At 44.9% G+C, this 15761-nt stretch overlaps 1 protein-coding gene across 1 annotated transcript in view; it reads right to left on the bottom strand.

Annotated features, from left to right (window-relative positions):
• Positions 1-15551, bottom strand: part of Arhgap20 (Rho GTPase activating protein 20) — a 53411-nt gene extending 37860 nt beyond the window's left edge. The window contains exons 1-2 of the mRNA XM_042682710.1: positions 15425-15551; positions 113-195 (exon numbers count right to left, since the gene is read on the bottom strand). Of these exons, the coding sequence (XP_042538644.1) occupies positions 113-195; positions 15425-15529 (188 nt within the window). The 5' untranslated portion in view covers positions 15530-15551. The remainder of the gene's footprint in view (positions 1-112; positions 196-15424) is intronic.
• Between the last annotated feature and the right edge of the window lie 210 nt (positions 15552-15761).

Consider the following 15761-nt stretch of genomic DNA (forward strand, 5'->3'; position numbering starts at 1 on the left):
AACAAATGACTCCACAGCTAAAAAAACAAGCTGTAGATGTGCTCTGAGAAACCTTCACACAATACAGAGTCCCAAGTACCTCCCAGCCGAGTGCGCTGAGCTCTGTACTTACTTGGTGCTCGGCCTCTTCTGCAGGGCTTTATCCAGGACTAGAGATGGGGCGCTCCTCCTCCTCTCTGCCAGGGTTTTCATTTTCTGTGGAGGAAAAGATTGCAACACATGAAGACCAGATGGCTTGGGAGGGAAGGAATGGTTGCCTTCCAATCCAATTGTGCATGTTTGGTTTTGCCTATCAAGGAGCCTACAATTGCACCATGGATTGTAAAACTATCACATCTGACTAGGATGGTACCATACACTGCAGTGTCTCTCATGTCAGGGATGAAAGGCATTATTAGTCAGTTGTCGGGGCTTGAACTCAGGGCCTGGGTGCTGTCCCTGAGCTCTTTTACTCGAGGCTGGTGCTCTATCACTTGAGACACAGCTCCATTTCTGGTTTTTGAGTGGTTAATTGGAGATAAGAGTATCAGGGGGACTTTTCTGCCTGGGCTGACTTTGAACCTCAATCCTCAGATCTCAGCCTCCTGAGTGGCTAGGATTACAGGTGTAAGCCACCAGTGCCTGGCTTAGATGTGAATTATTATGTCACTCATACCCCAATATATCACCAGGAAATACACTACCATTTCATAGGCAGGGTATGTCCTCAGCGGGGTTTCTATAGAGAAAGGACATGACCAGGTCAAGTAGAGGGAGGAGAAAAACCACTCAAAGCCACACACAGACGAAGTCATTACATACATAGGTAGACTGGCCTTTTTATTTTATTTTAAATGTCAATATTTACACCTTTGGGAATACCTTCTTCCAAATAGACTCGTTTTCTCTAAAGTAGGAAAAAAATACAGTATCTTCTTTTTAGGTGACATCTAAATAGAAGGCAAACGGGTAGGTAACCTTGTGTGTTCCCTTTCAATGACCTCTCATTTTTGGCAAATGAGGTTTTATTCAACTTGAACGATCTAGGTAATTACTCTCTAAATTCAGGCTTATATATTTTAACAACTCTAGATACAGCCGTAGGGTCTACGTCCAAGAGACAGATGAGTATATTTAACAATAGAGGCTGTGCTGTCATCAAAGCCATTCTTCCCACCATACCCATTGGGCTGCTTGTGGTCAGAGGTCTTGCTCACTGCCTAAGGGCCTAGGCAAGCCGTGCTTGCTCAGGGAACATTCAATATTCAAAACTAACCGGCTAGCTCCGTGTTGGTGTCCAATCACAGGATCACAAAAGAACCACTTCTCAGATAAGAGGATTTGAGTATGAATCAGAGACAGACAAGCTGAACGTCCTTAGCACGTTTTTCTTTTCATTTTTAAACATTTCCTACATGCATGCAGTAGGCCTTGATCCAATTCACCTCCTCTCCCTCTCCCTCCCTGTTTCTTAAGACAATTCCATCAGCTACCATGGTTCTCCTTTCATAGTGCATACCAAAGACTTCAACCATACTCAACCCCAAATTTCCTCGACATAGTTCTTATTCCCACAAATTCACTGTGTGTCCAGGGGTCTCTCCCAACCATTGGTCTCATCTTTACTCAGTACTGTATTCCCCTGCTTAATCTCTGGCTCATGATTTGGAAACGATAGGCACAAATCAACTTAGCTGGAACAATTATAGAAAACATCCATAGGATGGGAAACAAATGAAAAAGTACCATTGACCTCAATCAAGCATTATTAACCAGGAACCAGTTTCAGTTCTAGTTTACAGAAAAAAAAATCAATTTCTGTAGCATGTGCATTTGGGGCCTTTCTATTTAAGTTGTCCTCAGATTATTAGCAGATACTAAGCCTTCCTGGGGTGAGTGATTTCAGTAGCTGCTTACTCTTTGTAACCTCTGTTACATCCCTCAAAAACAGAATTCGCAGCAATCTCACATCTTGAGGCAGAGGAAGAAGGGAGAAAGCTGGCTTCAAATCATGACTCTTCTGAATCTCAGCCTCTTACATCGCTAGGATAATAGGTAGGAGGCACCAGTGCCCAGCTTATAAAAGGTGCTTTTATTACCACTTTCTTATGGAAACCTAATGCCAGGAGGTCCCTTACACTCACCATGATTAGACTATGTTTCCTCAGTCATAAAACAGATGTGCAAAACAGGCACTGGCGGCATCTACTCCATGCAGCTGGATGCATTAGCAAGCACGAAGTCAAAATGCAGGAAGACTATTCTTTTTATTCCAAGTCCTTTTATTTGTACACAGACTTACTCTGCTACTAATGAGATATTCCACGTAAGATAATCAGTCACTTCTCTGGGCATCTTTCTTTGTCTACAAAATGAGAAAATAGGGACTGTAGAGTTTCTTAGGTCTTTCTAGCTCTAATATTTGCCATGAATGTGTAAGAAAATAAGCATTATGTGCACCGTGCATTTAGGATTCACATAATTTATATTGTTGAAGGGTAATGAAAACTCGTAGCGTCAGCCCATCGCATTGAAACTTAGCCTAGAGATTTAGGTATTAATTCATTCAAAATATACAGGTCTCTTCTGCTCATGTAGCAAACAATAAGGACTGGGAGCTTCTGCATGTTCCTAACAACTACTTGAAATACAATACACTGAAAGAGAGCAAGACTATTGATTGACTGACAAATGTACAATAGTGCAGACTTGTCAGGACAGGTTGAGGGAGCGTCTGTGCTAGCACCAACAACAGATTTTTTTCCAGTTGTTCTGTGACATGGTTCATTATGAAACTTTGCCTCACAGGAAAGAAAAGGTGAGCTTCAAATCATGCCTATTTCCTTTGTTAGCTTAAAAAGATCACTCTCCACGCTACATTTCAGCATTCATAAGTACTTGATGTTTGGACCCAGATGATACAGGATAAACAATGAATGCAGTTCAGGAAGGCAATATTTCAAAAAAGATCAACTTTCAGAAAATCAGATATAGCAGAGTAAGAAAAGGAAAAAGGCAGCTGCATTAATTTTTTGGAAATGATTTTGATAATGGATGATTTATCTGATATTGATCATCCCCTTCCCTCCCCAAATTAAACAGGCACATGTCTATAATCCCAGCACTCAGAAGGCTGACATATGAAGATTGTGAGTTCAAGGCCAGTCTGGATTTTATAGTGCCTCTAAAAACCTAATTAATCAAAATTGGATGTGTCCTAACAAATACATGAGCAAACATGAAGTTGTATCATCTAGTCCTCTACAGGGGAAAAGGCAAGGAAAAACCTGGAGAAGTTGTAGAAGAGAATAAGGGTACAGTAATTAAATTTTTAAATTTTTTTCTTTTTTTTTTTTAACAAACAGCCATTTATTAAGAAAGTATAATATTCATATTAAAGAGAAATCAGATTGTGAATTTTCTGTCTTATTTCCTCTGACGTTATAGTCAGTTTTGAAGATCACAAAGCCCAAGAGCAAACAGAAGCCTAAAGATGAGAACTAAAAGCTCTAGTTCACTTTTTTGTTTATATTTCAATAATAACACAGAAGTGCAGCAAGACTCCATGAATCGCAACGTGCTTTCTATCTTGCCATTTTTAAGCAACTAGAAGTCTATCATTTATCTCTACCTATCTCTATATGTATATCTGTCACACACACACTCAAGCTCCTTTTATATTTCATACATTACTGCTCAAGATTTTCTCTGTTATATTATTTAATTTTCTGCTCCTTTCAAGAGAGCAGAGACTCTGTCTCCAAATTTTCTCCCTTGCTTCTGCAACATTTTTTTTTCTTAAAAACTCTTAAGGCTTAGTATAATGTCTGGCACAAACTACAAACTCAATAAATGGGGGTTTTAGATGGACAAGAACCTAACCCATCCACTACACCAATACCACCAACACACACACACACACACACACACACACACATACACACAAAGAGAGAGAAAAGCAAATCTCTAAAGAAGGAATCATCAAGCTGTAGGCAGTTGTGAAGGAGCTAGGTTGCAAGTGACAAGCTTGTGCAATGAAAACTACATCATTTAAACATATCGTTGGCATGGTACACAACTATCTCATGAGACACCCACAGGGAATTACTTGACAGCAAAGGGCTCTGGGGTAACTGGATGACTGTGTGCAGAGGACCAGAGCTGGGCTGCTTACTCAGACCACACACAAAAATTAACTCAAAATTGATTCATCACCTGAAAGTCCGAGTTTGAAACGATGAAAATCTTAGCAAGCTGAGTGCCAGTGGCTCACGCCTGTTAGTCCTTGCTATTCCGAAAGCTGAGATCTGGGGAACCCATTTCAAAGCAAACCCAGACAGACAAATCTGAGAGATTCTTATCTCCAGTTAACCAGCAAAAACAAAAACAAAAACCCCAAACAAAAAAAACTAGAAATGGGGCTGTGGCTCCAGTAGTACAGCACCGGCCTTGAGTAGATAAACAACAGAGAAAGACTCGAGTTCAAGCTCTAGTACCAATACATAGGAAGGAAGGAAGGAAGGAAGGAAGGGGGGGGGAGAGAGGGAGGGAGGGAAGGGAGGGAGGGAAGGAAGACAGGGAGGGAAGGAAGAGAGGGAGGGAAGGAGGGAGGGAGGAAATCTTAGCAAAAACACAGGCCACTGATAGGTCACCTTGGATGAGGCAGTCGATGGGATTCTAGAGGCAACACCCAAACCACAGCAGCAGCAGCAACAACATCAATTAAACAGACAAGCTGGAAATTGGCAAGAAGGGACATTTCCATGTTTCAAGAGATATATACCAATGAAGAGAGTGAAATACAGTCCACAGATTGCACACCTTAGACCTAATAAGCAATGCCCAGGAGAGGCCAAAGAAATACCACAACTAGACACGCAGGCAATAAAAGCAGGCCAAGGATCGGAATAGGAAGTTCTCCAAAGAAGATATCTGGACTGCACATAAACATTTGTTCACCAAGATGAGCCACCAAGAAGTGCAAATGGAAACCACAATCGCACACGCTTCATACACATTTGGATGGTGATCATGAAAAAGCGAAGGAATTCATTGGTAAGGAGGTGGAGAAATGGAACAGCCATATACTGCTAGCGGGCATATAAGTGGGTGCGGCTACTTGGCAAAACCTCTTGGCAGTTCTTCAAATGGTCACACAGACAGGTGCCATGTAAGATCTTGCAATTCTACTTCTAGCTCCATCCTCAAGAGAAATACATATATCCACACAACGCTTTGAATACAAACATCCAGAACAGCATGACTCATAATAGACAGAAAGCAGAAAACAGAGCCAAGTCTGACAACCAATGAATGGATAAACAATGGTATATTTATGCAACAGAATATTAATGGAGATAAAAGATGAATGACGATGTACCACAACACAGTTGAACTTGGAAAAAATATTACGGTCATTTGGAGAAAAGAGTCTTGAAAGACCATCTATTGCATGAGTCCCTTTATAGAAACTGTCCAGAATAATCGAATCTATAGACATCATTGACTCCTGTTTGTCTGTGGTTTTGGGGGGGGGGCGGGGATTGGAGCTTTGGGAAAGGATGACTAGTTAATGTGTAGTGTCCCTTTTTGAGGTACAGCTCTAAAACCAATTGAGGAATTCTGCAATGAATCTAAAAGCCATTCAGTGTCAAGTGGGAGAATTGTTTGATATATGAATTATACATGCTAAAAACAACAACAAAAACTTTTCTCACTATTCAACTCCCAAACCACTGGCTTCTATTCCAGCAAACTTGTTTATAGACAGAAGCTGTAATTTTCTTCTTTCTTGTAACCATTGCAAAGTACCACATAGGAAAATGTAAACTCGCGTCTTTGCTTTCTGCCTAGCCATTTTTGCATCACAATGGTGTTCCAGTGGTTCCCTTAGTTGAATTCCTCAGAGATTTTAGGGATTCACCGACCTGGCTACCATACCACCATGCCTCCCAGCTCTACCCAGGGGTAGCATGTGGCAAATTCTCAGGAGTAGTGCATCACGTCAACATATTGACGTGATGATGACACAGAGCAAGATGGGTATCATACCTATCATCTGCTTTGTTGAATGGCAAGAAATTCAATACATAAACCAAAAACTAGGGTGAATGAGAGAAGGGGTGGGGGAGAATATTGAAAGGGGTGACACTGATCAAGATGCACTGTGTTCATAAACTGCTTTGATGAATGACAGCTCCTCTGTGCAACTACTTAAAGATATGAAACATGCTTTATATGTTTAATTATTTCATTTTAATTATTATTATTTTTTGCAGCAAGCACATGATACTTAAAGGTGCCAACCTAGGTGTGCTTCTGTAGGAAAAATGAAATTGTAATCAGGTAACCCAAGAAGACAAGCTCTCTGTTCATATTGCCAACAATTCAGAGAGACACTTTTCATATAACAACTGAGGATAGAATCAGATTTTTAACTTATGAGCCAAGATCTATGCCCTCTGCATTTTTTTACAACCTCTCAATCACTGTGAATCGAAATCCTTCTTAGCTCTCCTAGCGATTAAAGACAAATAAAGTGTATCAAAATAACGAGAGAGAAGACTGACTGAAGTCAGAGGTTAACGGCAACTTTTCGTGATTTGTCTAGAATCAAAATCTACGCACTTGAGTCAAATTTAACTGAGACAGGAGCGGAAGTGACTTTCAAGCATTTGACATAAAATAAGCAGAGCATTAAAATAAGGGCTCTGAGGAAAGTTGTTGTTTTTTATAAGAAGAAATCCACAGGCTAGTTGGTACAATCTGGTGAGCAATATACTCATTTTTTTTTTTTTTTGCCTTTCTTGCAGGTCTGAAGCAATTGTTTGTAGAGTCATACTCAAGCCATTGGACAATTCTAGTTCAAAAATATTAGCTCTATAATTCAAAAATATAACCTCACTTCTGGCTATGATAACATGATCTGGAACACTCACTCAGCAAACCAAAGCCTCTCATTATTGTCAATTGGCCCTGTGATAAAAAGCAATCTTTTTGAAAGGTATACTACATAGTCCAGGGGCTGGTCTTCAACTCATTATACAGCCAAGTCTGGCCTTGAACTCAGGATCCTCTTGCTTCAGTCTCCCGAGTGCTGGGATTATAATGGGTGCCACTATGCTCAGCTAATATATCTTAGATGTATTTGTTCATCAGCCATCCTATCCAGAATCAGCTTGTGCATCTACCTAAAACAAGTATCATCACAGTACAGACCACAGTGAGAGGTAAAATTCCTTCTGAGGTTAAAAAAGAAACAAATGTTTCTTGGGGCTATTTCCTCTTCCCACAAGACAACAATCACCCTGAAGTACAACTGAGCATGTGAAATGGAGTGTAAGAGATTGGCCCTAGAGCTAGCAGACAGTGGGATCCAACTATTGGGAGTCCTATGGCATGACTTCTCAGATTCTGTCTAAAGTGAATATGATCCCTGTGCTACCTGCCACAGGGAATCCAAGGGAAGCATACAGATGAGAATTCTCTGAAATGAAAAGCACTTTGACAATGTAACATTCTTAGAGGCTCTGAAGTGCCTATGCATAAATAGACATGCCACCATGGAAGTCCCTTCTTCTCTATTACCCTTTGTCCCTCTCTCTGAATCTCTGTCCACATGGAATTCTGGCATATCCCTAATGACCTTTGGATTGGCTGGGTCTTATTCTTTTTTTTTTTTTTTTTGGGTCCGGTCGTGGAGCCTGAACTCTGGGTCTGGGCGCTGTCCCTCAGCTCTTCAGCTCAAGGCTAGCACTCTACCACTTGAGCCACAGCGCCACTTCTGGCTTTTTTTCTTTTTGCTTATGTGGTGCTGAGGAATCCAACCCAGGGCCTCATGCCTGCAAGGCAAGCGCTCTACCACTGAGCCATTTTCCCAGCCCCTGGGTCTTATTCTTTAGCCTGGCTACTAGACTCAAGATTTGGTCACGATTCCCTTAGAATAGCACTCAAGTACACAGGTCAATTGCCAATGGGATGCTCCCTGTCTACTAATCCCCAACAGGGCAGGTCTCCCACACCTTCTCCCATCAAGACTCTCATGAGATGATAGCACTCATTCAACCAGGGCACCTATGATAAATAGGGGAAACTCTGGACACTCCAGAGTTTTTATGGTTTTGTTTTTCCTGGTTGTCGGGCTAGAACTCAGGACTTGGGAGCTGTCACTGAGCTCTTTGGCTTAAGACTAGCGCTCTACCACTTTGAGCCACAGCGCCACTTCTGGTTTTCTGGTGGTTTATTGGAGAGAAGAGTCTCAGGGACTTTCCTCCCCAGGCTGCCTTTGAACTGTGATTCTCAGATCTCAGCCTCCCGACCAGCGCCTAGTTTCCTTCTACTTTTAAGTGGCTGCCAACCCATGCCCTAAACTAGGAAGTGGCACAAAATAGTGACAGGCGAAGGTGCCACACGTATGTGTAGATACACTCAGGTGACGTGCAGAGTTTTGAGGACACCGGTATGACTCAATGGATCCTCAGGAAGTGTATGCATGGTGTCTCCAGAGATTTGGGTGAAAAACTTCTCAAATAAAACTTGCACTGAAAGAACAATTTGCTCTCCTGAAGAGGAGTGAGAGGTTTTTTGTTTCTGTTAGCCAAGCCATTCTCCGGGAGGGTGCTGTGGCTCTAGGGACTGGTGGTAGCACATTGAGTCATGGCGTAAAGCAACAGTTCCAATGCACAAAGTAGTTACAGACCTGTGAATTGTGGATTTTCAGCCTTTCAGTTCTGTCTCTTTTCACCAAGGTGGACTCAATTTTCAAAATTCATCATTGAAGGCTACCACCAAAACGGTATCCCTAACTTTTATTTTATAAAAGTTTTAATTTATTCTAGTCTAGTATATGAATGCTAAGTCAGAAATGACTTAGTTGTTTTTTTTTTTCTTTTATGCTAAAATGCTTTACTGCCCTTCTTTTTTTTTCTGTTGTTGTTCAAGTCCTGGGACTTGATCTCAGAGCCTGGGCCCTGAACTTTTGTACCAAAGGATAGTGTTCTACCACTTTGAGCAAAAGCACCATTTTGAGCTTTTTGATGGTTAACTGGAGATAATTTCATGAACTTTCCTGCCTCGGTGGACTTTGAATCGCAATCCTCAGATCTCAGCCTCCCGAGTAGCTAGGATTACAGGTGTGAACCACCCGCACCTGGCTTCCAGTCATGTTTTAAGTAAGAATAACTTGATGTGAGATCATTTTCTTTCTTTATTCTTTCAGACTCAAGACATAACATTTACTGAATTGAAAGCGTCTCAGCTGAGTTCCCACACACAATTTCCCACACCAGAGTCACCTGAGGCTCAGGGCTCCCACACATAACTTAGAAATACAGTCTTGAGTCTATTAGAGAATATTTCTAACCCTTCCCAGCAGTAAGCAAGGCTCAGGTGTCAGCATGGAGGGCCTGGCTGATGAGTTCCCAGAATACCTCTACCTTATACAAGAGCCTCAGAGTCTCAGATATCAAGGCCTAAAACCCAGGGAGCTCCCAAAGCAATTAGGCCAGTCGGGTATCAATGCGGGCCACCATTAGCTAATGTCCTACTAGTGGCTGCAGTGGGTATAGCAAGGAGAATTTTCTGTACCTGATTTTATGTAGTTCACCTTGTGAATTAAGGACAGAAAAGGACCCTAGTTCAACCATGAGCAAAATGTTTTGTTCGCAGTACCAAAGAGCAAAGCTTACTAAGACACTTTAATTAAGTCCCCAATACCACACACACACACACACACACACACACACACACACACACACACACACACACGATGAAAGTTAGCTCACTGGAAATGTTCTAGACAATGCTAGAAACAGACTTGGATCCAGAGAATGTAGAAAGGAAATAGTAAAGTAGAATGAAGTTTGTAGCAGAAGTTGCTACATTTTATTTTTATTTATTTGTTTATTTATTTATAGTGGGGGCTGAACTCTGGGCTTAGGCACTGTCCCTCAGCTCTTCAGTTCAAGGCTAGCGCCCTACCACTTGAACCACAGTACCACTTCCGGCTTTTTCCATTTATGTGGTGCTAAGGAATCGAACCCAGGGCCTCATGCATGCGAGCCAAGCACTCTACCACTGAGACACCTTCCCAGCCCAGAAGTTGCTACATCTTAAAATACTAGAGCTATTTTAAAATAATTTTCTCTCACCTCATGCCTTTAAGCCTCTTTCCTACCCCAGCACTCACCTAGTTCAATAGATTTTAATTAGTATGGAAACCTAAAGGTCAGTGTGTTTGACCCCAAGTCTTTCCTGAAACTGAATGCAGGTTTGAATATATTCTTCTATGGATCCTAAACTATTTGGTTCAAATAATGGCTGTTTTCAAGCATATATGATTCCAGAAGAATTTAAAGCATTATCTGCATGATGTTATTTACTGTAGAGCCCTCATTTTAGGAAATCCTGTGCAAACTGATTGTCTATTCTTCTGAAGTATCCCAGTGATGGAAAAATCTTGGTCCTCGTGGGGTGGATTTGATTTTTAGAAAGTCAAAATTTCTGATTAGAAAACAAAATAAAGAGATCCAGGCAGGCTAATTCTGCTAGAGGTCAAAAGAATACATGTGGCTGGCGAACAGAGACATCTTACATAGCATCTAAAAGCTAGTTCCTCAAAATCAGCCACCTTAGGACCTTTGAACATGCTGCTGTTCGAACTCCCGAAGAGCTTTCTGTAGCATGCTCCTTTTTAAAAAGAATTTTACATAAAGGCTAAGGATAAGAGTTAAAAAACATACCACGTGGATGGCAAGCACATGGAGAGACATTCAGAGCATCACTCAGTAAGAAAGCTGCAAACCCAAACCATGAAGAAGACTATAGTCCAAAAGGCAGATAACAAGATGTGTTGGAGAGAATTCTGACAAGATGGACTCTCTGACACCACTGGCGAAAATGTGAAATTACTTCAGAAAACAAGTAATGGAACATCCCTCAACTGCTAACAATACACCCCTAATGTATGACCCTGTCGTTCTGCACTGAAGTATTATACAAAAGAATGCGAGCGGCTGGGAAGGTGGCTCAGTGGTAGAGTGCTTGTCTTGCATGCATGAGGCCCTGGGTTCGATTCCTCAGCACCACATAAGCAGAAAAAGCCAGAAGTGGCACTGTGGCTCAAGTGGTAGAGTGCTAGCCTTGATTTGAGGCCCAGAGTTCAGGCACCATGACCATCAAAAACAAACAAACAAGAAATGCAAAAGTGGGTCCATGCAGACTCACAGGTGAATGTTTACAGCTCCTAAAAACTGGAAATAACCCGAATGCTCACCCACAGGCGAATGGATAAATGAACATCCACAGGTGGAACATCCTTACTCTGGAAACTTGACAACTCCAATGCTCCAAACTCTGAAGGTTTCCAAGGGCTGATATGTCATCAGGAGAAATGTGCATACAGATCTTACAGTGTGACAGTCCAAACACAGTGTATAAAATGATCTCCAGGGGATGTATAAATGAGTTTCATGCCGTGACTTCAGTGTCATCCCTGACATATCCCATTATCCATAGGCAAATAGTTCCAAATCTGAAATTCCTCTGGTCCCAAGTGTTTTGGATAAAGCAAAACTACTCAACAATCAAAGGCACTGCTGTATACAGTATGAATATCAAAATAATTATATTGAGTGCAAGAAGGCAGATGAAAAAGAAAAACTAGAATCCCTTTATAAAAGTCCTTTAAAGGCCAGGCTCCATGGCTCACACCTGTCATCTTACCTAATCAGGAGGTTGAGATCTGAGGACTGAGGGTGGAAGCCAGCTGAGGCAAGAAAGTCTGTGAGCCTATTTCCAATTAACTGCCGAAAAGCTGGAGGTGTAGCTGTGGCTCAAGTGGTAGAGCTCTAGTTTTGAGCAAATAGCAAAGTTCAGGAACAGTGCCCAGGCCCCAGGTTCAAGCCCCAAGATTGGCATATACACACAAGTCTTTAAACTGAAAATGTAATCCATAGTGACAACCTTAGACTAGTGATTGCTCGGGAATGCAGATCTGATTTCATAGGTTCCTATCAAAACCTGTAGAGTTATATACTTTAAATGCTTATTTATTGTACATCAATTATACCTCAGTGAGGCTATTAACCAACCTCAGCTCTTTAGGTGCACCAGCCACAATGCAAGAGTTCAACAGGCATATGTAGCTAGTGGCTACTGAACAAGACATTATAGATCAAGTTTCACCATCGAAGTCCTCCTCAACAACATTGCTCCAAACTAGGGGTCAGGAAGCTGCCCACAGGGACCCCACAGCATGTTTTTCTATATAAAGTTCGATTGGTACACAGCTAGGCCCATTCATGTACGTATTGTCTATGTTGCTTTTCTAAATAAAGTTTTATTGGTACACATCTAAGCCTACTCATTACATATTGTCTATGCTGCTTTAGGCAAAGCTAAAATAGCTGCAGTGAACCATAAAGCCTGAGGCCAGGGCCCATTCCTGTCCTGTTAACTGCTCTACAATTAATCCCAATGATGCCTATTAGGCAACAGTCTGGAAGCCTCTAAAGAACCTCTCTCCTCATGGTTCTTATACTCTGGTGCAGGTAACAGGTAAGAAACAAGTGAATACAAAAACAGCAGGTAACACGCAACACTAAGACAACAGTAAGAATGGCCGCACCGCTGGTGGGGTGACCCTCTTTTATGTAAGAACTTCCCAGTGAGAGGCTCTGTGGTTTGAACAATACGAAGGTGTCAACAATGCGGGCAGGTGTAGGGGAATCTGGAAACACCAATCTCTCAAAACAAGAAGGAATAGGATAACTTGATCATGAGAAAGAAGGCCCACACAGCTAGCTAATAAGGAGGAAAAGGAGAAAAAGGAGGAGTAGACAAGGCTAAGAAAAGAAATCTGAATTTTGTCATGCATGGGATGTCAAGTGCATCGGAATTTTAAGTAGGTAAGTAATGCGACTGATTTACATTTTGTGGTGGTGGTTGTTGGTTTGAGACAAGTTCTCACAAAGCAGGCCAGGCTGGCCTGAACCAAAAAAATGAAAATAAAAATAAATCCTCCTCAAGACTCCAGAGGGCAGAGATTGTACGCATGTACCACGTGATCAGCTCAATTCCCAGTCTTACACAGATCACAGGTGCAACTAAATGGGGACTGGGTCATAGGAAAGACAAGAGGTGTCAGAGAGACCTCATGATTTCTGCAAAGGAAAGGGAGAGATGAAGGTGGTCAGCTTAGCCTTAAGCATCAGCAGTATTACTAAATGGGAGGAAGTCAAGCTCCTTTCAAGGGAAAGTAGCTCTCTCTCCTGAACTGGTTGGTACAGAGGAAATGAATTGAAACAGATCCTAGATTTGGAGTTCAATTGGGACCCAATTTTATACAATATATGTCTCTCTCTCTATACACACATATGTCTGTATATACACATACATTATAATCCTTTCAATTTGATATTTGCTTTACCCAGCCATCTTGGCAAAGGTAGGCACTGGTTTGGTGAAGCATCAACCCATTATGCTTTGTGATGTGTGGTACCATCTTAGAGACAGGGGCTCTCTTCATAGCAAGGACACCGGAAGGAGGCAGAGCAAGTCTTCATTTATAGGACAAGTGCCATGGTGGCAGAAGATGTAGCTGCTCTCCAGTGCTTGCTTCCCGGGCCTGCATGCTTTATAGTTACATTTAGTTACAAGCTTAGTTACTGCTCAGGAAGATAATCCTTTGATTTTTTTTCCCTTTCCAATTCCTTAAGATGATCTAAGCAAACAGTTCTTTAAAAATCAGTATCAATTATGGCATCTTCACTTGTCATCCTAAATGTACTGAGACCCTGGTAAATTCACCGTTTATTTGGGAAGACCCCCCCCTCTCTCACTCACACCCCATCTCTGAAGGGAGAAAGAGACAATCAGCAGCCTCCATACATCAAAGACTGAGAGCCAGAACCACAACCCATACATCAAGTTCACACACACTCCTAGATGGCTTTGCTTCAAGGTCAAGGCTATTGGGCTGCTGGCTGGTGCGCGTTTCCACGCTCTCCCGGCACCTTCCTAGCCTCCCTTCACCTGACCTTTAGCCAAGCCGCCAACCTGCCAGGTGGGAAGATTCATGACAGGCTGTAAAATCTGAACGAGCAAGGGAGCCTGCGTAATCCCCTCATCACAGCAATGCCACGGCTTCCAATATTTCCCAAGGGAGAGCTAGGGGATCCCTTTAATCACCCCGACTTGTTTTTCAGAGAAGCTGGAAAAGGCCATCACCATAATAAGCAGCAGCAACAACAAAAATGAGCCAAATATCAGAAGGTCTGGGGCTGGAGGAGGGAAGGAAGGGGGGAGGAAGAAGAGGAGGAGGAGGAGGCGGCGGCAGATGGGGGGCCAGATCGCCCCCCCCCCAGCAATTCCCAAGAGGACTGCTACAAGCCCAGGCTGGCTGCCCTTGCTGGGGGGACCGCGCCAAAGAAACCCGACACGGATTTATCCGAACCTCCTCCCGGCCCCGCGGCTGCCGCCTTTATCCCCAGCAAACGCTCCAAGTTGTGGCCTGCGGGGTTCCCAGGGCGCCGCCCCCGCGCTCACGCCCACCCCGAGTCCGGGGCCCGCTCCGGGCCACCCCCCTCCGCCCCCCAGCCCAGCTCCCGCCCGGTCCGCGCCCCACAGTGGGGACCGTTAGCGCCCCCTGCCCGCACCCCCAAATCCCGCATCCACCTGAGACCCCTGGGCGTGGGAGCGGCCAGGTGAGGCGGCTCGGACGCTGGGAGCCGCGGGGTCCCCTCCGAGCCCGCCCAGGGAGCCTGCAGCGGGATTAGAACTCCAGACCGCGGGGATCGCGGGGAGCAGGAGGGGGGGTGCTCCCTGGGATGGGGAGCGGGAAGGCGGGAGCGGTCGAGGACCCGCAGGGCTGTTGCCTCCTGCGGTCGCCCGCGGGGCTCGTGGTGGGGAAGGAGGCCAAGGAGGGTTAGCGTGGGAGATGGGGGGTTAGCGTGGGCATGCGGGAGGGGGTGCGGTGGGAGGCGTGGGGGTGCGGGGTCGTGTGGAGAGATCATGCGGGGGGGCGGGGGGGCTCTGCAGACTGTGCGGGAACGCGGGCTCCCGCGGAGACACTGAGGTCGTGCGGGGATGCGGGGGGGGGGTGTGGGGATGCGGAGGGTGAGGGGATGCGGGGGGTGTGGGAATTCGGGGGGGTGCGGGGATGCGGGGGTGTGGGAATGCGGGGGGTGCGGGGATGCCGAGGGGATGCGGGGGAGAGGGGATGCGGAGGGGGAGGGGATGCGGGGGGATGCGGGGGATGCGGGGATGTGGGGATGCGGGGGGGGTGCTGGGATGCCGGGGGATGCGGGGGGCGGTGCGGGGATCGTGCGAGGGCAGGGGCCTTGTGGGGATGCGGGGGTCGTGCAGGATCGTACCCGGATGCGGGGTCCTGCGGGGATGTGGGCTGGGGTGGGGGGGGAACAGGCTTCCGCCCGCTCCGCGTCCTCACCTTCCTGGTGCCCGGTCCTCCCGCGAGCTGAGATACGCCCGTCAGGGAAGAGGAGCGTCCCGGCTGCCCCCCGAGAGCATCCTGCTGGGGGGACATCGCTTCCATGAAGACAACTGCAAGCAAACCCCCGGCCAGGAGAGGGCTACGCGGTCATGTCCACGGGCGGGAGAGGAGGCTGGAGGGGCGAGGACGCGCGATCCGAGGCTGCCAGGCTCGGTCTGGGGCGCTCAGCTCAAGCGAAGAGCCGAGCTACAGGGGTGCAGAGGCTGCGCCTCCCGTCGGGGCCATGAACCGCGGGCTGCGCCAGGCTCCGCTCCGCGCTCGGCCGCCGCACCGC

This window comes from Dipodomys spectabilis, unplaced genomic scaffold (assembly GCF_019054845.1).
Source record: "Dipodomys spectabilis isolate Male_0828 unplaced genomic scaffold, ASM1905484v1 ptg000076l, whole genome shotgun sequence".
In the NCBI taxonomy this organism is placed as follows: domain Eukaryota; kingdom Metazoa; phylum Chordata; class Mammalia; order Rodentia; family Heteromyidae; genus Dipodomys; species Dipodomys spectabilis.